The sequence below is a fragment of the Pristiophorus japonicus genome, chromosome 4, assembly GCF_044704955.1.
Source record: "Pristiophorus japonicus isolate sPriJap1 chromosome 4, sPriJap1.hap1, whole genome shotgun sequence".
NCBI lineage: Eukaryota > Metazoa > Chordata > Chondrichthyes > Pristiophoridae > Pristiophorus > Pristiophorus japonicus.
In genome coordinates this window covers 49,117,780-49,145,353 of record NC_091980.1, presented here as the reverse complement: position 1 = coordinate 49,145,353, position 27,574 = coordinate 49,117,780, and the positions used below count along the sequence as shown (strand labels likewise).

The 27,574-nt window shown below is 45.7% G+C and overlaps 1 protein-coding gene across 1 annotated transcript in view; it reads left to right on the top strand.

Annotated features, from left to right (window-relative positions):
* Positions 1-16,804, top strand: part of LOC139262895 (organic cation/carnitine transporter 2-like) — a 162,125-nt gene extending 145,321 nt beyond the window's left edge. Inside the window, exons 9-10 of the mRNA XM_070878152.1 lie at positions 5,218-5,353; positions 13,906-16,804. Of these exons, the coding sequence (XP_070734253.1) occupies positions 5,218-5,353; positions 13,906-13,999 (230 nt within the window). The 3' untranslated portion in view covers positions 14,000-16,804. The remainder of the gene's footprint in view (positions 1-5,217; positions 5,354-13,905) is intronic.
* The last annotated feature ends 10,770 nt before the right edge of the window (positions 16,805-27,574 follow it).

The following is a 27,574-nucleotide window of genomic DNA, read 5'->3' as shown; positions in this document are numbered from 1 at the left end:
TCACTTAATTTATCAATGTCCCTTTGCAACTTTCTGCTCCCATCTGCACTATTTACTGTGTCACCTAACTTACTGATGTCAGCACACATCAATATGTGGGTCTCTGCTCCTTCATCTATGTCATTTGGAAATGTAGTGAAAAGCTGAGGCCCAGTATGGATACCTGGGGGACAGGCCTAGTCAGTAGTGTTCCTGCTAATTTTTTGGGGAGTGCACGGCCCCTTTAAGTGGCTGAGCAGCCGAGTCAAATTTCCACGCATGCACTGTTTTTCCATTTAAAAGCCGTTGAACGGCCTGCGCAGGACCTCCAGACCACTGTTTTATTTATAGTTTATTGTTTGTGCCCCTTTATAAATGGGTCACATTTGTTAATTTGATTTTGACTGATGACCCTAACCCTAACCCAAACCCTAACCCTAACCCTCAATCCTAATTGGAAATTAAAAGCGTAGACACATCCTTATCTACAGATGTCAGGTTGCAAATGCATCTGAAAATCAGGCTATATATAAAATGGTCAGAGGAGAAATGAAAAAGTAGTGGGGAAGCTTTTCGAAACAGTAATCGGGGACAAAATTAACAGTCACTTGGATATGGGAGGATTAATTAAGGAAAGCCAGCACGGATTTGTTAAAGGCAAATCATTTTTAACCAACTTGATCGAGTTTTTTGATGAGGTAACAGAAAGGGTTGATGTGGGTAATGCAGTTGACGTAGTGTATATGGATTTCCAAAATGCGTTCGACAAAATGCCACATAATAGGCTTGCATGCAAAATTGGACCCCATGGAATAAATGGGACTGTGGCAGCCTGGATACAAAATTGGTTAAGTGACAGGAAACAGAGAGTAGTGGTGAACGGTTGTTTTTCAGACTGGAGGAATAAGGGGTCACCCATTTAGAATTGAGATGAAGAGGAATTTCTTCTCTCATAGGGTCGTAAATCTGTGGGATTCTCTGCCCCAGAGAGCTGTGGAGGCTGGATCATTGAATATATTTAGGCTGGAGATAGGCAGATTTTTGAAAGATACGGGAGTGAAGAGTTATGGACAGTGGAAAGGGAAATGGAGCTGAGCCCAAGATCAGATCAGGCATGATCATACAGAATGGCGGAGCAGGTTCGAGGGACTGAATCGCCTACTCCTGCTCCTATTTCCTATGTTTCTATGTATACAGTAGTGTTCTCCAGGGGTTGGTTCTAGGACTACTACTCTTCTTAATATATATTAAAAGCTTGGACATGGGTGTACTGGACAAAATTTCAAAATTTGCAAATGACACAAAACTTGGAAGTATAGCGGATAGTGAGGAGGAGAGTGATAGACTTAAGGAAAAAATAGACAGGCTGGTGAAATGGGAGAACATGTAGCAGATGAAATTTCATGCAGAAAAATGTGCAGTGATGCATTTTGGTAGAAAAAATGAGGAGAGGACACATAAACTAAATGATACAATCCTAAAGGGGGTGCGGAAACAGAGGGGCCTAGAGGTATATGTGCATAAATCGTTGAAGGCGGCAGGGCAGGTTGAGAAAGCTGTTAAAAAGGCTTATGGGATCCAGAGTTTCATAAATAGAGGTATAGAACACTAAAGTGTGGAAATTATAATGCACCTGAATAAAACACTGGTTCGACCCTAACTGGAGTACTGTGTCCAATTCTGGGCACCAAACTTTAGGAAGGATGTGAAGGCCTCAGAGAAGATGCAGAAAAGATTTACAAGAATGATTCCAGGAATGAGGAACTTCAGTTACGTGGATAGACTGGAGAATCTGGGGTTGTTCCCCTTGGAGCAGAGAAGGTTGAGAGGAGATTTGATAGAGGTATTCAAAATCATGAGGCATCCGGTCAGAGTAGATAGAGAGAAACTGTTCCCATTGGCAGAAGGTTCGAGAACCAGAGGACACAGATTTAAGGTGATTAGCGAAAGAAGCAAAGGCGATGGAAGAAAAAACTTTTTTATGCAGCCAGTGGTTAAGATCTGGAATGCACTGCCGGGAAGTGTGGTGGAGGCAAACTCAATTTTATCTTTCAAAAGTGAGTTGAATAAGCATCTGAAGGAAAATAAATTGCAGGACTGTGGGGAAAGAGCAGAGGAGTGGGACCAGCTGAGAGTCAGCGTGGGTTTGACGGGCCAAATGGCCTTCTTCCATGCTGCAACCATTATATGATTCTATGATTCTAAGGCGTGGGTTTGGGAGGTGCTGTTGAAGAAATCTTGGTGAGTTGCTGCAGTGCATCTTGTAGATGGTATATACTCCAGCAGGGGAGCACCGGTGGTGGAAGAAGTGAATGGTTAAGGTGGTAGAACAGGGTGCCAATGAAGCAGGCTGCTTTGTCCTGGATGGCGTCGAGCTTCTTGTGTATTGTTGGAGCTGCACTTATCCAGGCAAGTGGAGAGTATTCCATCACACTCCTGACTCATGCCTTGCAGATGGTGGAAAGCCTTTGGGGAGTCAGGAGGTTAGACATTCACTGCAGAATACCCAGCCTCTGACCCGCTCTTGAAGCCACAGTATTTATGTGGCTGGTCTAGTAAAGTTTCTGGTCAATGGTGACCAACAGGATGTTGCTGGTGGGGGATTTGGCTTTGGTTATGCCATTGAATATTATGGGGCGGTGGTTAGACCCTTTGTTGTTGAAGATAGTCATTGCCTGGCACAAATGTTACTTGCCACTTATCAGCCCTAGCCTGAATGTCGTCCAGATCTTGCTGTACGGGGGCATGGACTGTTTCATTATCGGAGGAGTTGTGAATGGAACTGAACACGGTGCAATCATCAGCGAACATCCCCACTTCTGGCCTTATGATGGAGGGAAGGTCATTGATAAAGCAGCTTAAGATGATTGGGCCTAGGACTCTGCCCTGAGGAGCTCCTGCAGCGATGTCCTGGAGCTGAGATCATTGACCTCCAACAATCATAACCATCTTCCTTTATGTTCGGTATGCCTTCAGCCAGTGGAGAGTTTTCCCCCTGATTTCCATTGATTTCAATTTTAGGAGGGCTCCTTGATGCCACACTCGGTCAAATGTTGCCTTGATGTCAAGGGCAGTCACTCTCACCTCACCTCTGGATTTTAGCACTTTTGTCCATATTTGGACTGAAGTTGTAATAAGGTCTGGAGTTGAGTGGTCCTGGTGGAATCTGAACTGAGCATCGGTGAACAGTTTATTGGTAACTGCCGCTTGATACCACTGTTGATGACAGTTTGCTGATAATTGAGAATAGACTGATGGGGCGATAATTGGCCAGATTGAATTTGTCCTGCTTTTTGTGGACAGGACATACCTGGGCAATTTTCCACACTATTGGGTAGATGCCAGTGTTGTAGCTGTATGGGGGCAGCTTGGCAAGAGGCACGGCTATTTCTGAAACACAAATCTTCAGTATGACAGCTGGGATTTTGTCGGGACCCATACCATTTGCTGCATCCAGTGCACGTTCAGCCATTTCTTGATATCGCGTGGAGTGATTTTGAATTGGCTGAAGACTGACTTCTGTGATGGTGTGGACCTAAGGAAGAGATCGAGATGGATCATCCACTCGGCACTTCTGGCTGAAGATGGTTGCAAACGCTTCAGCCTTGTCGTTTGCACTCGTGTGCTAGGTTCCGCCATCATTGAGGATGGAGATATTCATGCAGCCTCCTCGTCCCTGTTTAACTGTCCACCACTATTCATGACTGGACGTGGCAGGACTGCAGAGCTATAATCTGATCCGCTGCTTGTGGGATTGCTTAGCTCTGTCTATAACATGCTGCTTCTTCTGTTTAGCATGCATGTAGTCCTGTGTTGCATCTTCCCCAGGTTGGCACCTCATTTTTAGGTACGCCTGGTGCTGCTCCTGGCATGCTCTACTGCACTACTCACTGAACTAGGGTTGGTAGTCTGGCTTGATGGTAGAGTGAGGGATATGCTAGGCCATGAGGTTACAGATTGTGGTGTGCTGACAGCCCATAGCACCTCCTATATGCCCAGTTGCTAGATCTGTTCTGAATCTATCCCATTTAGCACGGTGGTAGTGCCACACAACACAATGGAGGGTGTCCTCAGTGTGAAGAAGGAACTTCGTCTCCACAAGGACTGTGTGGTGGTCATTGCTACCAATACTGATATGGACAGATACATCTGGTACAGGTAGATTGGTGTGCACGAGGTCAAGTAGGTTTTTCCCTCATGTTGGTTCTCTCGCTACCTGCCGCAGACCCAGTCTGGCAGCTATGTTCTTCTGGACTTAGACAATTCGGTCAGTAGTGGTGCTACCAAGCCACTCTTAGTGATGGACATTGAAGTCCCCCACCCAGAGTTTATTCTGTGCCCTTGCTACCCTCAGTGCTTCTTCCAAGTAGTGTTCACCATGGAGTACTGATTCAGGAGGGTGGTAGGTGGTAATCAGCAGGAGGTTTCCTTGCCCATGCTTGACCTGAAGCTATGTGACTTCATGGGATCCGGAGTCAATGTTGAGGCCTCTCGACTGTATACTATTGTGGCGTCACCACTGGTGGGTCTGTCCTGCCGATGGGACAGGACAGACCCAGGGATTGTAATGGAGGAGTCTGGGGCATTGCTGAAAGATATGATTCTATGACTATAACTATGTCAGGCTGTTGCTTGACTAGAGGATAGTGAGGAGGTCTTTGCAGGGTCGACTGGGCTGGCTGTGCCTTTGTCATGACCGATGCCATTCCCTACGTCAATGCTGGTGGTCTGTCCAGTTCTATTATTATTATTATTGTAATGTTATTATGCAGGACATTCTGTGGTAAACTCATAAAATATCTGAAACCAGCATGTTGGTGTCGTAATGGATTGATCAGAGAATGACCTGACATGAGTTTGGTCTCTTAATTCCCCGATAATTTCCTAATCTATCCAGGCCTATTAAGTGGTGCCATGTTGCTTGCCTGGAAATTGCGAGAAAAAAATCAAAATAATTCCAAGCCAATTTTGTGCAATCTCGAGCTGCTGATTGGGAACAATTTGCCTATTTCTTCACTGGGAAATGATGCCTGGCAAAGGGTCAGAAACAGCCAGGAGAAAACTAATCTCAAAAATGGAAATGAAAAAAATGTGCACATTATTTGAACGTGCCTACACTGAAAATACATTCAAGGGTGTTTATTGACCACAATATTTGTGTTACAAGTAATGCCTATGGCTTTATTTTGATGTGCTGGTTTTTGCTTTGCAGACAATATATGCTCTATATTTTCATAGGTGTTTATCATGAGTTTCTGCCTTTTATTCTGATGGGGGGTTTGACGGTGTTTTCAGCAATTCTGGTCTTGTTTCTGCCTGAAACAATCAATATTCCTCTCCCAGACACCATCAGCCAGATGCAGAAAATCAAGGGGTAAGTGTGTATACTATTTATTAATCAATCTTTTTTCTCAGCTCTCTACTCTAAACAACAATACAATGCTTCAATGTACAAAATGTCCCAAGGTGTTTTAGAGAGGAGACTAAAGAGCTAGCATCCATCCTTTGTGGGAGTATTAGGAAAAGTGAACAAAAGCCTGGAAAAAGAGATGTGTTTGAAATATAGAGAGGGAGGTAGAGAGATGGGGTGTTTGGAGAGAAAGTTGTGGGGTGAAAAGGATGGAGAGGAGGCTGGATATAGATGACCAGACAGCATGGGAGGATGCATTGGTTTGGAGAAGATTGAAGAGCTACAGTGAAGTGAAGCTCTGGAGGATTTGGAGACAAGGCTGACAATTTTAACTTCAATCCACTGGCAGACAAAGAGCCAATATAGTTCAGCAAAGAAGGGAAGTTATAGATGAGTGAGGCTTAGTGAGAACAGGATAGCAAAACTTTAGATAATGAAGCACTCTATGCCTGCATGCAGCAAGACCTGGACAACATTGAGACTTGGGCTGATAAGTGTCCAGTAACATTCGCACCACACAAGTGCCAGTCAATGACTATCTTCAACAAGAAAGAGTCTAATCACCACCGCTTGACATTCAACAGGATTACCATTGCCAGATCCCCCACTATCAACACCCTGGGGGTCACCACTGACCAGAAACTTAACTGGACCAGCCACATAAATACTGTGGCTACAAGAGCAGGTCAAAGGCTGGGTATTCTGCAGCGTGTAACTCACCTCCTGACTCCCCAAAGCCTTTCCACCATCTACAATGCACAAGTCAGGAGTGTGATGGAATACTCTCCACTTGCCTGGATGAGTGCTGCTCCAAAAACACTCAAGAAGCTTGACACCATCCAGGATGCACCAGCCCGCTTGATTGGCACCCCATTCACCACCATAAACATTCACTCCATCCATCACTGGTGCATCGTGGCTGCAGTATGTACCATGTACAAGATGCACTGCAGCACCTCGACAAAGCTTCTTTGACAGCACCTCCCAAACCCGTGACCTCTACCACCTAGACTCCCTCCCTAACAGCACTGTGGGAGTAACTTCACCTCACGGTTTACAGAGGTTCAAGAAGGCGGCTCACCACCACCTTCTCAAGATCAATTAAGGATAGGTAATAAATGCTAGCCTTGCCAGCAACACTCACATACCATGAACGAATAAAAAAAAGATGATTTAGAGTTTATGGAGGATTCAGAATGGGAGGCTGGTAACGTGGGAATTGGAAAATGTTATTCCAGAGGAGACCAATTTCTGGATAGGGGTTTCGGTGACATTGGGCCCAAGTTTCGGGCCGCGCCTAGAACAGCACAGCCCCGACCTGGACGCCCGTTTTTTGCTCCACAAAGTGCGCCTAAAAAAAACTTCCAGATTCTCCGGCTCCCTGCAGGTCGTTTGCCGCTCGGCGCGGCGCAGCACGAGCTGTGGTGGGCGGAGCTAAGTCCCTGCGCTGAAAACAGTGCCGGGACCTCTGCACATGCGCGCTACAGTGGGTGCGCATGTGCAGTAGCTCCAGGCGCCCAAAGCTGTGTGGGAGGGGCCCGAAGCACGCAGCCCCTAGCCCTGGCCGAATGGCCTCACTGCGGCTGCGTGCATAAAGCTGCCTCACCCGCCCAACTCCTGCGTCCTCCCGACCCGACTCGACTCCCACTTTCCCCCCACCCCCGGACCGGACCCGACCCCGACACCGACCCCTGCTTCCCCCGCCCCCGGTCCGGACCGGACCCACGCTCTCACCCCCCCACCCGACCTGACCTCCCTCTCCCTCCCTTCCCCCGCCCCCCCCCCCTCGACCCGAACCGAACCGACCTCCCTGACCCGACCCGTGCTCCCTCCCTCCCCTCTACCCGAACAAACCCGACCTCCCTCCCCCCCCATCCGCCCCCCGACCCGACCCGTGTTCCCGACTGCCCCCCCCGGACTGGACCCGACCCAACCCGACCCGTGCTCCCGACCCCGGACCCCGGACCCGACCCGACCCAACGCCACCTACCTGTAAATCTGGTGCTAGGGACGGGCCCTGCCCGAAGTCTTGAACCCGGCCGGGCCCGGCCTGTTCAGCCTCCCACCCACTTCTCCTTCCACCCCCCTCCTTCTCCTCTCCCCCCCTTTCTCCTTCTCCTCCTCCCCCCTCTTTCCCCCCCTCTCCTTCTCCCCCCCTTCCCCTTCTCCCCAATTTCCCTTCTCCTCCCCTTCTCTCCCCCTTCCCTCCCCCTTCTCCCCCTTCCCTCCCTCCCCCTCTGCCTCCCTCCCTCCCCTCCCCCTGCCCCCCCTCTACCCCCCCCTCTCTCCTTCTACCCCCCTCCTCCCCCTCCCCTCGCTGTCAGAAACACTGACACTGACAGACAGAGAGTGAGGGACACACACACACAGACAGACAGACAGAGAGATAGAGACACTGACAGAGACATACTGGGGGGGAGGGGGCATCCCAGCACGCTGTTGGAGGGCTCCTGGTGCTGCAGTCGGTAAGTAGAAAATGTTTTATTTATTGATTAAAAAAAAAAATTATTTCTTATTAATTTTTTTTGATTGATTTATTGGTTGATTTATTGATGTTTTTATCATTTATTATTGATGATGGCTCTTTATTTGTAAAACTGAAGTGTTTAATGTTTGTAAACTTCCCTTTAACATAGAAACATAGAAACATAGAAAATAGGTGCAGGAGTAGGCCATTCGGCCCTTCTAGCCTGGACCGCCATTCAATGAGTTCATGGCTGAACATGCAACTTCAGTACCCCATTCCTGCTTTCTCGCCATACCCCTTGATCCCCCTAGTAGTAAGGACTTCACCTAACTCCTTTTTGAATATATTTAGTGAATTGGCCTCAAGAACTTTCTGTGGTAGAGAATTCCATAGGTTCACCACTCTCTGGGTGAAGAAGTTTCTCCTCATCTCGGTCCTCAATGGCTTACCCATTTTCCTTAGATTGTGACCCCTGGTTCTGGACTTCCCCAACATTGGGAACATTCTTCCTGCATCTAACCTGTCTAAACCCATCAGAATTTTAAACGTTTCTATGAGGTCCCCTCTCATTCTTCTGAACTCCAGTGAATACAAGTCCAGTTGATCCAGTCTTTCTTGATAGGTCAGTCCCGCCATCCCAGGAATCAGCCTGGTGAACCTTCGCTGCACTCCCTCAATAGCAAGAATGTCCTTCCTCAGGTTAGGAGACCAAAACTGTACACAATACTCCAGGTGTGGCCTTACCTCCCTGCCCCTGTACTCAAATCCCCTCGCTATGAAGGCCAACATGCCATTTGCTTTCTTAACCGCCTGCTGTACCTGCATGCCAACCTTCAATGCCTGATGTACCATGACACCCAGGTCTCATTGCACCTTCCCTTTTCCTAATCTGTCACCATTCAGATAACAGTCTGTCTCTCTGTTTTTACCACCAAAGTGGATAACCTCACATTTATCCACATTATACTTCATCTGCCATGCATTTGCCCATTCACCTAACCTATCCAAGTCGCTCTGCAGCCTCATAGCATCCTCCTCGCAGCTCACACTGCCACCCAACTTAGTGTCATCAGCAAATTTGGAGATACTACATTTATCCCCTCGTCTAAATCATTAATGTACAGTGTAAACAGCTGGGGCCCCAGCACAGAACCTTGCGGTATCCCACTAGTCACTGCCTGCCATTCTGAAAAGTACCCATTTACTCCTACTCTTTGCTTCCTGTCTGACAACCAGTTCTCAATCCATGTCAGCACACTGCCCCCAATCCCATGTGCTTTAACTTTGCACATTAATCTCTTGTGTGGGACCTTGTCGAAAGCCTTCTGTAAGTCCAAATATACCATATCAACTGGTTCTCCCTTGTCCACTCTACTGGAAACATCCTCAAAAAATTCCAGAAGATTTGTCAAACATGATTTCCCTTTCACAAATCCATGCTGACTTGGACCTATCATGTCACCTCTTTCCAAAAGTGCTGCTATGACATCCTTAATAATTGATTCCATCATTTTACCCACTACCGATGTCAGGCTGACCGATCTATAATTCCCTGTTTTCTCTCTCCCTCCTTTTTTAAAAAGTGGGGTTACATTGGCTACCCTCCACTCGATAGGAACTGATCTGGAGTCAATGGAATGTTGGAAAATGACTGTCAACGCATCCGCTATTTCCAAGGCCACCTCCTTAAATACACTGGGATGCAGCCCATCAGGCCCTGGGGATTTATCGGCCTTCAATCCCATCAATTTCCCGAACACAATTTCCCGACTAATAAGGATTTCCCTCAGTTCCTCCTCCTTACTAGACCCTCTGACCCCTTTTATATCCGGAAGGTTGTTTGTGTCCTCCTTAGTGAATACCGAACCAAAGTACTTGTTCAATTGGTCTGCCATTTCTTTTTTCCCCGTTATGCCTTCCCTGATTCTGACTGCAGGGGACCTACGTTTGTCTTTACTAACCTTTTTCTCTTTACATATCTACAGAAACTTTTGCAATCCGTCTTAATGTTCCCTGCAAGCTTCTTCTCGTACTCCATTTTCCCTGCCCTAATCAAACCCTTTGTCCTCCTCTGCTGAGTTCTAAATTTCTCCCAGTCCCCGGGTTCGCTGCTATTTCTGGCCAATTTGTATGCCACTTCCTTGGCTTTAATACTATCCCTGATTTCCCTTGATAGCCACGGTTGAGCCACCTTCCCTTTTTTATTTTTACGCCAGACAGGAATGTACAATTGTTGTAATTCATCCATGCGGTCTCTAAATGTCTGCCATTGCCCATCCACAGTCAACCCCTTAAGTATCATTCGCCAATCTATCCTAGCCAATTCACGCCTCATACCTTCAAAGTTACCCTTCTTTAAGTTCTGGACCATGGTCTCTGAATTAACTGTTTCATTCTCCATCCTAATGCAGAATTCCACCATATTATGGTCACTCTTCCCCAAGGGGCCTCGCACAACGAGATTGCTAATTAATCCTCACTCATTACACAACACCCAGTCTAAGATGGCCTCCCCCCTAGTTGGTTCCTCGACATATTGGTCTAGAAAACCATCCCTTATGCACTCCAGGAAATCCTCCTCCACCGTATTGCTTCCAGTTTGGTTAGCCCAATCTATGTGCATATTAAAGTCACCCATTATAACTGCTGCACCTTTGTTGCATGCACCCCTAATTTCCTGTTTGATGCCCTCCCCAACATCACTACTACTGTTTGGAGGTCTGTACACAACTCCCACTAACGTTTTTTGCCCTTTGGTGTTCTGCAGCTCCACCCATTTTGATTCCACATCATCCAAGCTAATGTCCTTCCTAACTACTGCATTAATCTCCTCTTTAACCAGCAATGCTACCCCACCTCCTTTTCCTTTTATTCTATCCTTCCTGAATGTTCAATACCCCTGGATGTTGAGTTCCCAGCCCTGATCATCCTGGAGCCACGTCTCTGTAATCCCAATCACATCATATTTGTTAACATCTATTTGCACAGTTAATTCATCCATCTTATTACGGATACTCTTTGCATTTAGGCACAAAGCCTTCAGGCTTGTTTTTTTAACACCCTTTGTCCTTTTAGAATTTTGCTGTACAGTGGCCCTTTTTGTTCTTTGCCTTGGATTTCTCTGCCCTCCACTTTTCCTCATCTCCTTTCTGTCTTTTGCTTTTGTCTCCTTTTTGTTTCCCTCTGTCTCCCTGCATTGGTTCCCATCCCCCTGCCATATTAGTTTAACTCCTCCCCAACAGCACTAGCAAACACTCCCCCTAGGACATTGGTTCCGGTCCTGCCCAGGTGCAGACTGTCCGGTTTGTACTGGTCCCACCTCCCCCAGAACCGGTTCCAATGCCCCAGGAATTTGAATCCCTCCCTGCTGCACCACTGCTCAAGCCACGTATTCATCTGCGCTATCCTGCGATTCCTACTCTGACTAGCACGTGGCACTGGTAGCAATCCCGAGATTACTACTTTTGAGGTCCTACTTTTTAATTTAGCTCCTAGCTCCTTAAATTCGTTTCGTAGGACCTCATCCCTTTTTTTTACCTATGTCGTTGGTACCAATGTGCACCACGACAACTGGCTGTTCTCCCTCCCTTTTTAGAATGTCCTGCACCCGCTCCGAGACATCCTTGACCCTTACACCAGGGAGGCAACATACCATCCTGGAGTCTCGGTTAAACCCCGTCCCCCGCCATTCCCTACGCCTGATTTGTAACATACGCCTGATTTTCTAAAGTATAGACAAGGTTTTTTCGAGCATACAAAAATCTTCACTTACTCCATTCTAAGTTAGTTTGGAGTAAGTTTTCACTGCCGAAACTTTGAAAACAGATGTAAGTGGCCGGACACGCCCACTTTTGAAAAAAAATTTCTGTTCCAAAGTGAAACTGTTCTAATTGACTAGAACTGGAGCAAACTAAATGCCGAGAATTTGAATTTCTAAGATACTCCGTTCTACACCAGTTGCTCCAAAAAATCAGGAGAAACTGAGGCCGAAACTTGGGCCCATTGAGAGTAAGGTAATGGTGGAGGTTGGAGTAAGGGGAATGAAATCAATGGCAAAGGTTCAGAGATTTGACAGTGGAAGAAAACATTGGCATCACTCTTCCTGATGTTTAATTGCAAACAAATCTGACTTATTCATGACATAATATCAGACAGCGAGTATGTCAGCATAATGCAGAGGTCAAGGAGTTACAAGAGGTCGCAGTAAAGTAAAATTGGGTGTCATCAGCAGATACGTGGAAGCTAATTCCATGTTGTTGATGATATCACCCAGAGGAAGCTTGCAAATGAAGACGAGGAGAGGGTCAATAATGGATCTTCAGGGAATTCCAGTGATGGTTGCATAGCAACTGGAGGAAAACCCATTGTTGAAAATGTATTGATTGTGTCAGTACAGGTAGGAGTCCAATCGCTGGAGCAGGAACCTGGAGGTAGGCCATGGAGGGAAGACAATAATGGAGATGGCATGATCCATTATGTCAAATACTGCAGTGAGGTCGAGGAGGACTAGGAATGATAATGCCCCATGATCGCAATCAGAGAAGCAGTGACTTTGACCATGTCGATCTCGGTGTTGTGTGCTGTGCAGAAAACATACTGAAAGGAATCAAATTGGGAATTGTGGGATAGGATATCACTAAATCTGGGAGAGGATGACACATTCAAGGAGCCCGAACAAGGGGAGTAGGTTAGAAATTGAACAGAGGTTGCGGGGGACAGAGAGGTCAAGGCTGAGTTTTTGTGATGATGCTGGTTTTGAAAAAAGAAGGAACAGTGTGTGAGCAGTGCGAGCTATTACAATGTTGATGAGCATTGATGCCAGGAAAGTTAGTAAGTGGAAGCAAGGTGAGGAGATCATCAAGAGGGCAGGAGATGTATCTCATACAAGAGATGAGCTTCTATGAGACCAATCTCCTTGTAACTTCTGATAGAGTATGATCTTACCACATGCCAACTTTAGTTTTTGAGTTAAATTGTTTTTTTCATATGAGTCAGGGTAGTGAATGATGATGGGGTATTTAGCTGTTGGTTCTCACTCGACAACCACAACAACACTTTCCAGTAGCGATCACTGTGTCACAATCAGGACCAAGAACCCTGGGTTCCCCCTCCCAAGCCAGGGAGCACTGAGGCTAATGGCAACACCTCCACCATTGTTCCACATCACCTAACTCAGCACAGATCTGGAAGTGAACCAAGGATCGCCTGATCTGTAGCTCTCAATATCACAACTGACAGTGGACCTATCTGCAGAAAAATGGGCATTATCCATTATAGCAGGAACTAGGTGTTATCTAGCATTCCTTCTGTACTGCTTTCAAAATACATTGACAGTTCTAACAAGGAAAATAAGCCTAACATTTATACCAGCGTGATGTTTCCATTTTCTACTTGGCCTGCCCATTTAGTGGTGAATGTAAATAGTTTGTGCTTGTACCCCTGCTCACTGAGTTGAGATTGGTTTTTCCTATCAGCCTGAGCTTGATTGAAAGGTGTAGGTCTCACAGGTTCAAAGTCTGCATTATCATCTCGCCTGCCAACCCAGCAAGGTTGTTATTATTTTCTGGCAGCACTATTGAACCAAAATGACTTTAAAAACATTGCTGAAAAACTGAATGCGCCAAGATCCTCATTACTGAATAGACTCAGTGAATGTTAAGCTTCTTGGGCATTTGCTAACATTTATTTTCAATTACTGCGACCTCATAATGCATAAAACTAGATTGGGTGGCTCAGCATATGATTATTTAAAGATTTTCCCCATGTGATCTGTATGGTATAGCCTTGGAACATCCCCAGGACTGTGTGGGAGAGTTGGTGAAACACCCGTGCGTGTGCAACCTACCTCCAAGCAATCTGTGAACAGTAATGCATTAGTACAATAACACACTCCATTGTCACACTGCCTGACACACAGCCTTTTTGAATTACTGAAATAAAACCGATCTGGTATGAAATAAGCGAATCTATCTACCCAGTGAAACGTGATGGGAAAGTTTCAGCTAATGTGTATTCTTTATGACAGTGCTGTTTTTTTATTCAATTGCAGGTTCAAAGGTACTTTCAGCAATTGCTGCTATTTTCAGAAAAATGGAACAAGCAGAGAAAATAATACAATTGTAATTAAAGAGGAGGAGTTTTGATCAGTTCTGGCCACAAATCTACAGCAATGGAGAAATGGAAACTCCTCATTTTAAGAACATAAGAAATAGGAGCAGGAGTAGGCCATTTGGCCCCTCGAGCCTGCTCCACCATTCAATATCATAGCTGATCTGATCATGGACACAACTCCACTGCTCACTCCCCATAATCCTTTACTCCCTTATCGCTCAAAAATCTGTCTGTCTCCACCTTAAATATATTCAATGACCAAGTCTCCACAGCTCTCTAGGGCAGAGAATTCCATAGATTTACAACTCTGAGAGAAGAAATTTCTCCTCATCTCAGTTTTAAATGGGCGGCCCCTTATTCGAAGACTATGCCCCTAGTTTTAGTTTCCCCTATGAGTGGAAATATCCTCTCTGCATCGACCTTATCCAGCCCCCTCATTATCTTATAAGTTTCAATAAGATCACCTCTCATTCTTCTGAATTCCAATGTATATAGACCCAACCTATTCAACCTATCCTCATAAGTCAACCCCCTCATCTCCGGAATCAGCCTCCAATGCAAGTATATCCTTCCTTAAATACGGAGACCAAAACTATATGCAGTACTCCAGGTGTGGCCTCACCAATACAGTGTACAGTTGTAGCAGGACTTCTTCGGTTTTATACTCTATCCCCCTTGCAATAAAGGTCAACATTCCATTTGCTTTCCTGATTACTTGCTGTACCTGCATACTAACATTTTGTGTTTCATGCACAAGGACCCCCAGATCTCTCTGTACTGCAGCACTTTGCAATTTTTCTCCATTTAAATTATAATTTGCTTTTCTATTATTTCTGCCAAAGTGGATAACCTCACATTTTCTATATTATACTCCATCTGTCAAATTTTTGCCCACTCACTTAGCTTGTCTATTTCCCTTTGCAGATTTTTTGTGTCCTTCTCACAATTTTCTTTCCCACCCATCTTTGTATCATCAGCAAATTTGGCTGCATTACACTCGGTTCCTTCATCCAAGTCACTAATATAGATTGTAAATAGTTGAGGACCCAGCACCAATCCCTGCAACATCCCACTAGTCACTGATTGCAAACCGTAAAATGACCCATTTATCCCGACTCTCTGTTTTCTGTTAGTTAGCCAATCCTCTATCCATGCTAATATATTACCCCCAACCCCATGAGCTTTTATCTTGTGCAGTAACCTCTTATGTGGCACCTTATCGAATGCCTGCTGTAAATCCAAATACACCACATCCACTCGTTTCCCCTTATCCACCCTGCTCGTTACGTCTTCAAAGAACTCCAGAAAATTTGTAAAACATGATTTCCCTTTCATAAAACCATGCTGACTCTGCTTGATTGAATCATGCTTTTCCAAATGTCCTGCTACTGCTTCCTTAATAATGGACTCCAACATTTTCCTAATGACAGATGTTAGGCTAACTGGTCTATAGCTTCCTGCTTTTTGTCTGCCTCCTTTTTTAAATAGGGGCGTTGCATTTGCAGTTTTCCAATCCACTGGGACCACCCCAGAATCCAGGGAATTTTGATAGATTACAACCAATGCATTCACTATCTCTGCTGCCACTTCTCTTAAGACCCTAGGATGTAAGCCATCAGGTCCAGGGGATGTCCGCCTTTAGTCCCATTTTTTTACCTAGTACTACTTCATTAGTGATAGTGATAGTATTAAATTCCCCCCTTCCTATAGCCCCTTGATTATCCACTTTTGGGGTGTTTTTAGTGTCTTCTACCGTGAAGACCGATACAAAATATTTGTTCAACGTCTCTGTCATTTCCCTGTTCTCCATTATTAATTCCCCAGTCTCATCCTCCAGGGGACCATCATTTACTTTAGCCACTCTTTTCCTTTTTATGTATGTGTAGAAACTCTTACTATCTGTTTTTATGTTTCATGCTAGTTTACTTTTATAATCTATCTTCCCTCTTTTAATCATATTTTTAGTCGTTCTCTGCTGGCTTTTAAAAATTCCCCAATCCTCTGGCCTCCATTAGTCTTGGCCACATTGTATGCCTTTGTTTTCAATTTGATACCATCCCTTATTTCCTTAGTTAGCCATGGATGGTTATCCCTTCTCCTACAGTCTATCCTTCTCATTGGGATATATTTTTGTTGTGAGTTATGAAATATCTCCTTTTGTTTCAGTTTATGTCACACACCAACACTTTCTCCTGTTAAAATGTACTGAGCAATGCAACCGAGATACCCAGGGACCACTGTCCAACAATCAATCACCAGCATGCAGACATTTGATGCTTTCTACAAGGTTTTAGAAAACAAATCCTTACTGGACTTTTTGCAAGGTCTTCGACAAACCGTTTGGAAATTATTTTGCTAACTTACATCTCATTGCCTGCTTATTCAGTGGATATTTTACTCCTGATAGAGCCATTTTGCTGAAGACAATGGGCTAGACTTTCCATCAATTTCACCTCGCTACTGCCCATTTAACTTCTGAGATGAAGTATAACACCCACTTATCGCCTATTTTCCCTAAAAATAGAAACCAACGTCCATTTATCGCCCATTTATCGCCAGCGTTAGTTAACCACTGAGAATTAGTTAAACCGCCCGCCTATATGTATTTATAAAATTATGACGTCAACAATAGTGCACCGCCCAGAATACTGTTTAGAAAGGAAACTAACGCCCAGAAACCGCCCAGACTATCTCCGAGCATTACTTTCAGCATCTCGGTCATGTATCACCGAAAACATCACTCGCCCAAAAAAAAGCTGCACTCACTTGACGTTAACCCAACGGTATGGAAGCCATTTTGTAAATCGGAGGACTTTTCATATAAAAGGCTGCTTCAAGTTCTGGGGAGTTTTGATTTAATCTGTGAGTTCTTTTAAGGTGATTGTAAAATCTGAACATCCGTCTTATCATAATGTGGTTGATTTGAATTTTTTATATGAGTTTTTGGAGGACAATTTATTATTTCTGAAGAATCCATACAATAGTAATTGTAATGGGGCCTGTAATTTCTCAGCCAGTATTGATGACTACTCACATGCTGCAGACTAGAGATGGGAGAAGTTATATTGAAGAGCATTATGTGTCCAATCAAAGAGGTGTCAGACTGATGAGGAGAAGGAGAACTTACACCCGACGCACTTACAGGGATAAGCGGTCATACCTGAACTTGTCTGAGAACACGTGCCTTCAGAGACTGTGTTTGTAAAAGGAGGTCATCAGTGTGATATGCCATCTCATTAAGGGAGATCTGCAGCCTAACAGCACCATCAGGACTGCACTGTCCATTGAGGTCAAGGTTACTGCAGCACTTTCCTTCTATGCATCGGATTCCTTCGGGCCTCAGCTGGTGACATTTGCACGATCTCTCAGCACACCACACATTGCTGCATTCAACAGATGACTGAAGCCCTTTATGCTCAAAGGATGGACTTCATAAGCTTCCCTATGACCAGGGAGGGAAAGACAGAGTGCTCTGGATTTCTCAAGAGTAGCAAACTTCCCCAAGGTGCAGGGAGCAATAGAATGTATGCACATTGCCCTGCGAGCACCTTTCAGGATGCAGAGGTTTTTTGGAACCGATAGGGATTCTACTCCCTGAATGTGCAACTCGTTGTCAACCCCAAGCAAATAATCATGGCAGTAAATGGAAAATTTCCAGGGAGCATCCATGATGCGCACATCTTGCGTGAGAGCACTGTCTCTGACCTGTTTAAGAGTCAGCCACAAGACATCGGTTGGATGCTGGGGGATAAAGGATATGGCCTCGTCAGCTGGCTGATGACCCCCATGCGTAAGCCCCAGACAGAAGCCGAGAAGCGATACAATGAAAGCCACATAGCCACACGCAATAGCATCGAAAAGACAATTGGAGTGCTTAAGCAGCACTTCAGATGCCTGGACCACTCAGGAGGTGAATTACAATACCACCCTGAGCAGGTCGCTCAATTCAATGTGCTGTGCTGCTTGCTGCATAGCTTGACTATTAGGAGGGGACAAGAATTGCCAGACGGAACTGCCGGTTCACCTCAGGAGAGAGGAGAGACGGAAGAGGAAGAAGAGGAGGTGGATGATGACCTCGGGGAGGACAGTCAGGCTGATGTTGAAACCATGGCCCCACCCACCTCTCAACCGCAGGAAAGGGCCCGTGGTGGTTACGCAGCTGCAAGATTGTTGCGTCAGCAGTCATAAATGAATGTTTTGCGTTACTTTGATGACAGTTACAATTAGAGTTGATTTATGTTATGTTTAATGTTTGCGTTTCATGGCCTGGCCTCACCAGTGTTTGTATATCCTTAACGTTACTGCTATCTGAAGACAATGAGCAACAATATTAAGTTAAATTTAAAAAATTTAATGTTGCTAAAGAACTTTTTTAGTAACTAACACAACACAATAGCAGCCCCCTCTCCCACCCCGACCCCAAATTTGAAACATTTATACATAACAATAAATCTTATAAACAACAACAACAACAACTACAACAACGATTTTAATAAACACGCATGCACTCCCACCCCTCCCCCAACCCAACCCAACAGTAAAACATTTTAAAATGTATTGGTAAACCAACAACAACAGCAACAAACAATTTAAACAATTCAAACAACCACCCATCCAACATTCAACGATTTAAAAAAAATTAACAAAGAGAATAACCCTCCTTCCCTCCCTACCTGCGGTCAAGCCCCTCCTTTCCTCCACTGCTGCCCCTGCCCCCCGCCACTCCCTGGGTCTGTACCCCACCTCTTCCCCTCCCCCTACCAACTCCAAGTCACTTTGCTGCAGGGCACCTCGAGCGCTGCTTCGGTGGTGGGGGGCGACAGCAGATCCATTGATTGGGCAGTTGATAGAGAGGACATTTCCGAGGAAACGTCCTCCGAGCCAGAAGCAAGAGCTTCCTCCTGACTCGCATGTGTCTCGAGCAATGTGGGTGCGGCACCTTGGGGTGCAGTGCTGGATTCCGGGACCACTGATAGCCCTCTGGCATCCATGTTCCTGGCTATTCTGCCCAGTGCCACTGCTATCCGTGTCATCTTCTCATTGACGATCGTGGACAGATTGGCAACCTAGCCAGATAAACCGCCCATTGCCTGGAGGAACTCCCGACCGATTTTGACGCTCGTCCTGGACACGGTCACCATGTCCACACTAAGATCTACCACTCTTGGAGCAGTCCGACTGTGCCGAACCAAACTCCGCGGGGTCGGCGCCAGCATGGAACCAATCGGAGTGCCCCGTGTCAAAGCGCTTGGCCCCGCTACCTCCTCGGTTGAAGAGGACGTGGCCACAGGAACACTTGTGGACAGTGCTACTGGCTCCTCCTCCACCTCTTCACTATACTCAGTGGAGAGAAGGACCTGCAGCAGGATAGGCAACACACGTGTCTCCTCCCCTCCCGACACAATTGCAATAGCAGGACCCTGGGGCGTCTGGGGTGCTTGCAAGGCCTGCACTCTCGTCACAGCTGGAAAACATAAATGAGATAATTAGAGGAGAAGGAGGTGCTTGGATCACATGGGAATGCAAACGCTACACAGGCATGTGCACGAGAGCAACACGACTGCTATAAATATACTGACAGACACCACATATAATTACATCACATGATAGTACAGAATCTGCATTGCATTGCAATGATATTTCATGATCCCATCATTAATTACATAACATTACATAACATTAGAAAGACTGAGTACTGTAAGCTTAAACTGATGTGACCTTAGTCTCTTTAATAAAACACCAGAGTGCCAAAGCAGCACGGCAGACAACCTTTTATACTTGCTTGCATGAGGTGTGCAGGTAACCCTTGGGCCTCCATCAGGTGCGCCCTCTGGTGGCAAGTCTTACACAGTTATAATGTTTACATACATAACATCACTCCCCCGCAAAGTCCTTGATAGAAGTTATTTACAAGTTGAGGCGCTCCCTGGGTGTATGCCTGAGTTCAAACCCTGGCATGGGTGAGTTGGTCAGACCATTGCTGCACTGCAGCCCGGCTGGTCTGACCAGACTGTTGGGCATGGTGGGTTCATCCTCTTGATTGATGGTGAGGTCGATTGCTGGTTGGGTGTGTGTTGGTGGATCGATGATGGTGATGTCCTCTTCAAGTTGTTCCTGGTTGTCAGTGAATCACAGTTTGGTCTGATCCAAATTTTTTCTGCACGTTTGTCCATTACATAGATTGACAATAAACACTCTATTCCCCTCCTTGGCCAAGACAGTGCCAGCAACCCAATTGGGACCAAGACCGTAATTAAGGACAAACACAGGGTCGTTTACATCAATGTCACGCGATACAGCCGCGTGATCGTGGTACATGTTTTGTCGGTGACGCCGAGTTTCCACATGATCATTAAGGTCTGGGTAGACTAAGGAGAGCCTGGTTTTGAGTGCTCTGTTTATTAACAATTCTGCCGGGGGAACCCCGGTAAGTGAGTGGGGTCGTGTCCGGTAGCTGAGCAGAACCCGAGATAAATGGGTCTGCAAGGAGCAGTCCGTCATGCGTTTCAAGCTCTGCTTGATAGTTTGGACTGCCGTTCCGCTTGATCATTGGATGCAGGCTTGAATGGGGCAGACCTGACATGCTTAATGCCATTGCAAGTCATAAACTTGTTGAACTCCGAGCCGGTGAAACACGGTCCATTGTCACTGACAAGGACGTCGAGCAAGCCATGGGTGGCAAACATGTCCCGGAGGCTTTCAATGGTGGCAGTGGACATGCAGGATGACATGATTACACGTTCAATCCATTTAGATTAAGCATCCACTACTACTAAGAACACCTTTCCTAGAAGGGAGCCAGCGAAATCTACGTGGATCCTGAACCATGGTTTGGTGGGCCATGACCACAGACTCAATGGAACCTCTCTTGATGCATTGCTCAACTGTGAGCAAGTGTTAAATTGGTGTACGCATGACTCCAAATCCGAGTCAATGCTGGGCCACCAAACGTGCGACCTGGCGATAGCCTTCATCATGACTATGCCTGAGTGGGTACTGTGTAGGTCACGTATAAAAGTTTCCCTGCCTTTTTTTGGCAAAACCACACGATTACCCCAAAAGAGATAATCCGACTGGATGGACATTTCATCTTTACGTCGGTGAAACGGCTTAATTTCATCTTGCATTTCCCCGGGAACAGCTGACCAGCATTGAGGATGCAACTTTTTACAAGTGATAGCATAGGGTCCAGGCTAGTTCAGATCCTGACCTGGCAAGACGTGATGGGTGACCCCTCGCTCTCAAAAACATCCATAACCAGAAGCAAGTCTGCGGGTTGCGCATTTCCACACTGGGGGTGGGCAATGGTAGCCGACTGAGGGCATCAGCATAGTTCTCCATGCCTGGTCTGTGGCGGACAACGTTAGTGCCCATCTTTGGATTCGGGACAAAGCATTGGTGTTTATACCTTTGCTTTCTGAAAACAACGAAATGAGCGGTTTGTGGTCAGTTTCCAGCTCGAACCAGATCCAAATAGGTATTGGTGCATTTTCTTAACCCCGTATACGCATGCTAACGCCTCTCTCTCGACCATACTGTAGGCTCTTTCAGCCTTAGATAGTCTTCTAGACGCATATGCAACCAGTTGCAGTTTGCCTGACACATTGGCTTGCTGTAACACACACTCGACCCCATACGAAGATGCATCACAAGCTAGCACTAAACGTTTACACGGGTCAACAGCACAAGTAACTCCTTAGAACATAGCAGGTTTCTGGCCTTCTCAAAGGCTGTCTCTTGAGATTTACCCCAAACCCAGTGATGTAGCAACATATGCAATGGTTCCAGCAAAGTGCTCAACCCGGGTAGAAAATTACCAAAATAGTTGAGGAGTCCCAGGAACGAACGCAGCTCCGTCACATTCTGTAGTCTAGCTGCGTTCTTGATGGCCTCCGGCTTTGAGTCCGTGGGTCTGATGCCATCTGCCGCAATCTTTCTCCCCAAAAATTCGACCTCTGGCACCAGAAAAGCACACTTGGAGCATTTCAGCCTGAGTCCCATTCTGTCTAGTCGATTTAGAACCTCTTCCAGGTTGTGCAAGTGTTGATGGTGTCACGACCAGTAATAAGGATAGAAACATCGAAAATAGGTGCAGGAGTAGGCCATTCAGCCCTTCGAGCCTGTACCACCATTCAATAAGATCATGGCTGATCATTCACCTCAGTACCCCTTTCCCGCTTTCTCTCCATACCCGTTGATCCTTTTCGCCGTAAAGGGCATATCTAACTCCCTCTTGAATATATCCAACGAACTGGCATCAACAACTCTCTGCAGTAGGGAATTCCACACGTTAACAACTCGCTGAGTGAAGAGGTTTCTCCTCATCTCAGTCCTAAATGGCTTACCCCTTATCCTTAGATTATGTTCCCTGGTTCTGGACTTCCCCAACATCGGAAACATTCTTCCTGCATCTAAGCTGTCCAGTCCCGTCAGAATTTTATATGTTTCTATGAGATCCCCTATCATCCTTCTAAACTTCAGTGAATACAGACCCAGTCGATCCAGCCTCTCCTCATATGTCAGTCCTGCCATCCCGGGAATCAGTCTGGTGAACTTTCACTGCACTCGTTCAATAGCCAGAACATCCTTCCTCTGATTAGGAGACCAAAACTGAACACAACATTCCAGGTGAGGCCTCACCAAGGCCTTATACAACAGCAGTAAGACCTCCCTGCTCCTATACTCAAATCCCCTAGCTATGAAGGCCAACATACCATTTGCCTTCTTCACCACTTGCTGTACCTGCATGCCAACTTTCAATGACTGATGTACCATGACAGCCAGGTCTCGTTGCACCTCCCCTTTTCCTAATCTGCCGCCATTCAGATAATATTCTGCCTTCGTATTTTTGCAACCAAAGTAGATAAACTCACATTTATCCACATTATACTGCATCTGCCATGTGTTTGCCCACTCACCTAACCTGTCCAAGTCATCCTGCAGTCTCTTAGCATCCTCCTCACAGCTCACACCGCCACCCAGCTTAGTGTCATCTGCAAACTTGGAGATATTACACTCAATTCCCTCATCCAAATCATTAATGTATATTTTAAATAGTTGGGGTCCCAGCACTGAGCCCTGTGGCACCACACTAGTCACTGCCTGCCATTCTGAAAAGGACCCGTTTATCCCGACTCTGTGCTTCTTGTCTGCCAACCAGTTCTCTATCCACGTCAATACATTACCCCCAATACATGTGCTTTAATTTTGCACACCAATCTCTTGTGTGGGACCTTGTCAAAAGCCTTTTGAAAGTCCAAATACACTACATCTACTGGTTCTCCCTTGTCCACTCTACCAGTTACGTCCTCAAAAAATTCTAGAAGATTTGTCAAGCAGGATTTCCCTTTCATAAATCCATGCTGAGTTGGACCGATCCCGTCAATACTTTCCAAATGCGCTGCTATTTCATCTTTAATAATTGATTCCAACATTTTCCCCACAACCGATGTCAGGCTAGTCGGTCTATAATTACCTATTTTCTTTCTCCCTCCTTTCTTAAAAAGTGTTGTTACATTAGCTACCCTCCAGTCCATAGGAACTGATCCAGAGACGATAGACTTTTGGAAAATGATCACCAATGCATCCACTATTTCTAGGTCTACTTCCTTAAGTACTCTGGGATGCAGACCATCAGGCCCCGGGGATTTACCAGCCTTCAATCCCATCAATTTCCCTAACACAATTTCCTCTCGAATAAGGATTTCCTTCAGTTCCTCCTTCTCACTAGACCCTCGATCCCCTAGTATTTCCGGAAGGTTATTTGTGTTTTCCTTCGTGAAGACAGAACCAAAGTATTTATTGAACTGGTCCACCATTTCTTTGTTCCCCATTATAAATTCACCTGAATCTGACTGCAAGGGACCTACGTTTGTTTTCACTAATCTTTTTCTCTTCACATATCTATAGAAGCTTTTGCAGTCAGTTTTTATATGCCCAGCAAGCTTCCTCTCCTACTCTATTTTCCCCCTCCTAATTAAATCCTTTGTCCTCCTCTGCTGTATTATAAAATTCTCCCAATCCTCAGGTTTGCTGCTTTTTCTGGCCAATTTATATGCTTCTTCCTTGGATTTAACACAATGCTTAATTTCACTTGTTAGCCATGGTTGAGCCACCTTCCCCGTTTTATTTTTACTCCAGACAGGGATGTACAATTGTTGAAGTTCATCCATGTGATCTTTAAATGTTTGCCATTGCCTATCCACTGTAAACCCTTTAAGTATCAGTCTATTCTAGCCAATTCACGTCTCATACCATCGAAGTTACCTTTCCTTAAATTCAGGACCCTAGTCTCTGAATTAACTTTGTCGCTCTCATCTTAATAAAGAATTCTACCATATTATGGTCACTCTTCCCCAAGGGTCCTCGCACAACAGGATTGCTAATTAGTGCTCTCTCATTGCACATCGCCCAGTCTAGGACGGCCAGCCCTCTAGTTGGTTCCTCGATATATTGGTCTAGAAAACCATCCCTAATACACTCCAGGAAATCCTCCTCCACCATACTGCTACCAGTTTGGTTAGCCCAATCAATATGTAGATTAAAGTCGCCCATGATAACTGCTGTACCTTTATTACACGCATCCCTAATTTCTTGTTTGATGCTGTCCCCAACCTCACTACTACTGTTTGGTGGTCTGTACACAGCTCCCACTAGCGTCTTCTGCCCTTTGGTGTTCTGTAGCTCCACTCATTCTGATTCCACATCATCCAAGCTAATGTCCTTCCTTACTATTGCATTAATTTCCTCTAACCAGCAATGCCACCCCACCTCCTTTTCCTTTCTGTCTATCCTTCCTAAATGTTGCTTACCCCAGCCTTGGTCACCATGGAGCCATGTCTCCATGATGCCAATTGCATCATACCCGTTAACTGCTATCTGCACAGTTAATTCGTCCACCTTATTCCGAATACTCCTCGCATTGAGGCACAGAGCCTTCAGGCTTGTATTTTTAACACACTTTTCCCCTTTAGAATTTGGCTGTAATGTGGCCCTTTTTGCTTTTTGCTTTGGGTTTCTCTACCCTCCACTTTTACTTTTCTTCTTTCTATCTTTTGCTTCTGTCCCCATTCTACTTCCCTCTGTCTCCCTGCATAGGTTCCCATTCCCCTGCCATATTAGTTTAATCCCTCCCCAACAGCACTAGCAAAAACTCTCCCTTGGACATTGGTTCCGGTCCTGCCCAGGTGCAGACTGTTCGGTTTGGTACTGGTCCCACCTCCCCCAGAACCGGTTCCATTGTCCCAGGAATTTGAATCCCTCCCTTCTGCACCACTCCTCAAGCCACATATTCATCTGAGCTACCCTGCGATTCCTACTCTGACTAGCACGTGGCACTGGTAGCAATCCTGAAATTACTACTTTTGAGGTCCTACTTTTTAATTTAGCTCCTAGCTCCCTAAATGTCATCTCGAAAAGCAATGGTGCATGGAACCGATTTCAGTAGACTCTGCATGTTCCTCCGAGCAAATCCCAAAAGGGCATCTGTGATATATAAACAGTTCTTTGTGCATGTTGATGCACGTCAATCATTTTGAAGATTCAGCCAGCTCCTGTGTCATGTAAGCGGAGGTTAGATCCAATTTGGTGAACGTATTCCCCTCACTACCATTGCGAACAGGTCATCCGACTTGGGTAGTGGATACTGGTCTTGTAACGAGACTCGCTTGATCGTTACCTTGTAGTCTCTGCAGATTCTGACTGTGCCATCGCTTTTCAACAGTGGAACAATTAGGCTGGCCCACTCGTTGAACTCAATTGGCCCACTCGTTGAAGTCTGTCCAAGTTCGATCTCGACTTTCTCCCTCATTATATATGGAACCGCTCGAGCCTTGTGATGAACAGGCCATGCATCAGGGACTAGATGGATCTGCACCTTGGCATCTGTGAAGTTGCCGATGCCTGATTCAAATAGCGACGGAAATTTGCTGAGCACTTGAGCGCACGAGGCATCATCCACCAAAGGTAGTGCTTTGATGTTATTCCAGTTCCATCGAATCTTTCCAAGCCAGCTTCTGCCAAACAGCGTTGGGCCATCGCCTGGTACAATCCACAGTGATAAGTTATGCACAGTTCCATCATACGATATCTTCACTGATGCACTGCCAATGACTGGTATGAGCTCTTTGGTGTAAGTGTGCAGCTTTTTATAAATCGGGTTCAGTTTGGGCCTTTGTGCCTTGTTGCCTCACAGTTTCTCAAAAGCCTTCTGGCTCATAATTGACTGACTTGCCCCTGTGTCCAACTTCATGGAAACTGGAATGCCATTTAATTTGACTTTCAGCATTATAGGAGGGCTCTTGGTGGTGAAGGTGTGTACCTCCTACACTTCTTCCTTGGCCTCAGGTTGAGTTGTCTCTCTTACTCGTTCTGCGTGATCCGCTTTGGATCGACCATCTTCTGCCGACTCTGCCACCTGGTGAGTCGCAGCACGTTTGCACATTCACTGGAGGTGCCCCATTGTTTCACAGCCTTTGCACAGGTAGTACTTGAATCGACATTGATGGGCTCTATGATTACTCCCGCAGTGTTAATGGATTCGCATTCACCACATGGCGGACTCTGAGTCATCCTAGGTCTTGCAGCTGCAGACGTGTCGGTCCTGTCATGTATAGTTCTGCCTGCTAATGGCATTATTTTATGCACAGTACTTGCCGGTGAGCTTCGATGCTGAGAAGACATCAGTTTAGTATTATCGTTCGTGGGCATGAAAGCCTGGGCTATCATGATGGCCTTGTTAAGGTCTGGAGATTTGGCAGACAGCAGCTTGCAAAGAATGACTTCATGGTCGATTCCAAGCATGAAAAAGTCCTGCAGCATTTCCCTCAAATATCCAGCAAAATCGCAAGGTCTCGCAAAACGTCTTAGGTCGGCGACATAACTCGCCACGACCTGGCCCTCGGAGCGATGGTGCGTATTGAAGTGATACCTGGCCAGTAAGATGCTCTCCTTCGGCTTGAACTGTTCTCGAACCAGTGTACACAATTCTGCATATGTCTTTTCCATTGGTTTCATTGGTGCCAGCAGATGCTTGATGAGGTCGTATGTTGTAGACCCACAAACGGTGAGGAGAATTGCCCTGCGCTTGATTGCTTTATCATCCGCATCCAGCTCTTTGGCCACGAAGTACTGGTCGAGACGTTCAATGAAGGCTTCCCAATCATCACCCTCTACAAATCGCTCAAGTATACCAATGGCAGCCATAACCGTGTGAAAGTTTGTGATCTGTTACTCATCACCAATTGTTATGTTTAGAATAACTCCAGAAGACTGAGTACTGTAAGCTTAAACTGATGTGACCTTAGTCTCTTTAATATATATCCAGAGTGCCAAAGCAGCATGGCAGACAACCTTTTATACTAGCTTGCATGAGGTGTGCAGGTGACCCTTGGGCCTCCAACAGGTGCGCCCTCTGGTGGCAAGTCTTACACAGTTTTAATGTTTACATACATAACACGTAACATTACATCAATCATAGATACATCATATCATCAATCATATATTATACAGAAATGAATGGCATTAAATTACTTTAAATCATCCAATGGTTTATACTTTACTCACACGGCATGAGAACGGGTTCCCATACTGCACAGCTGGCCGACCAG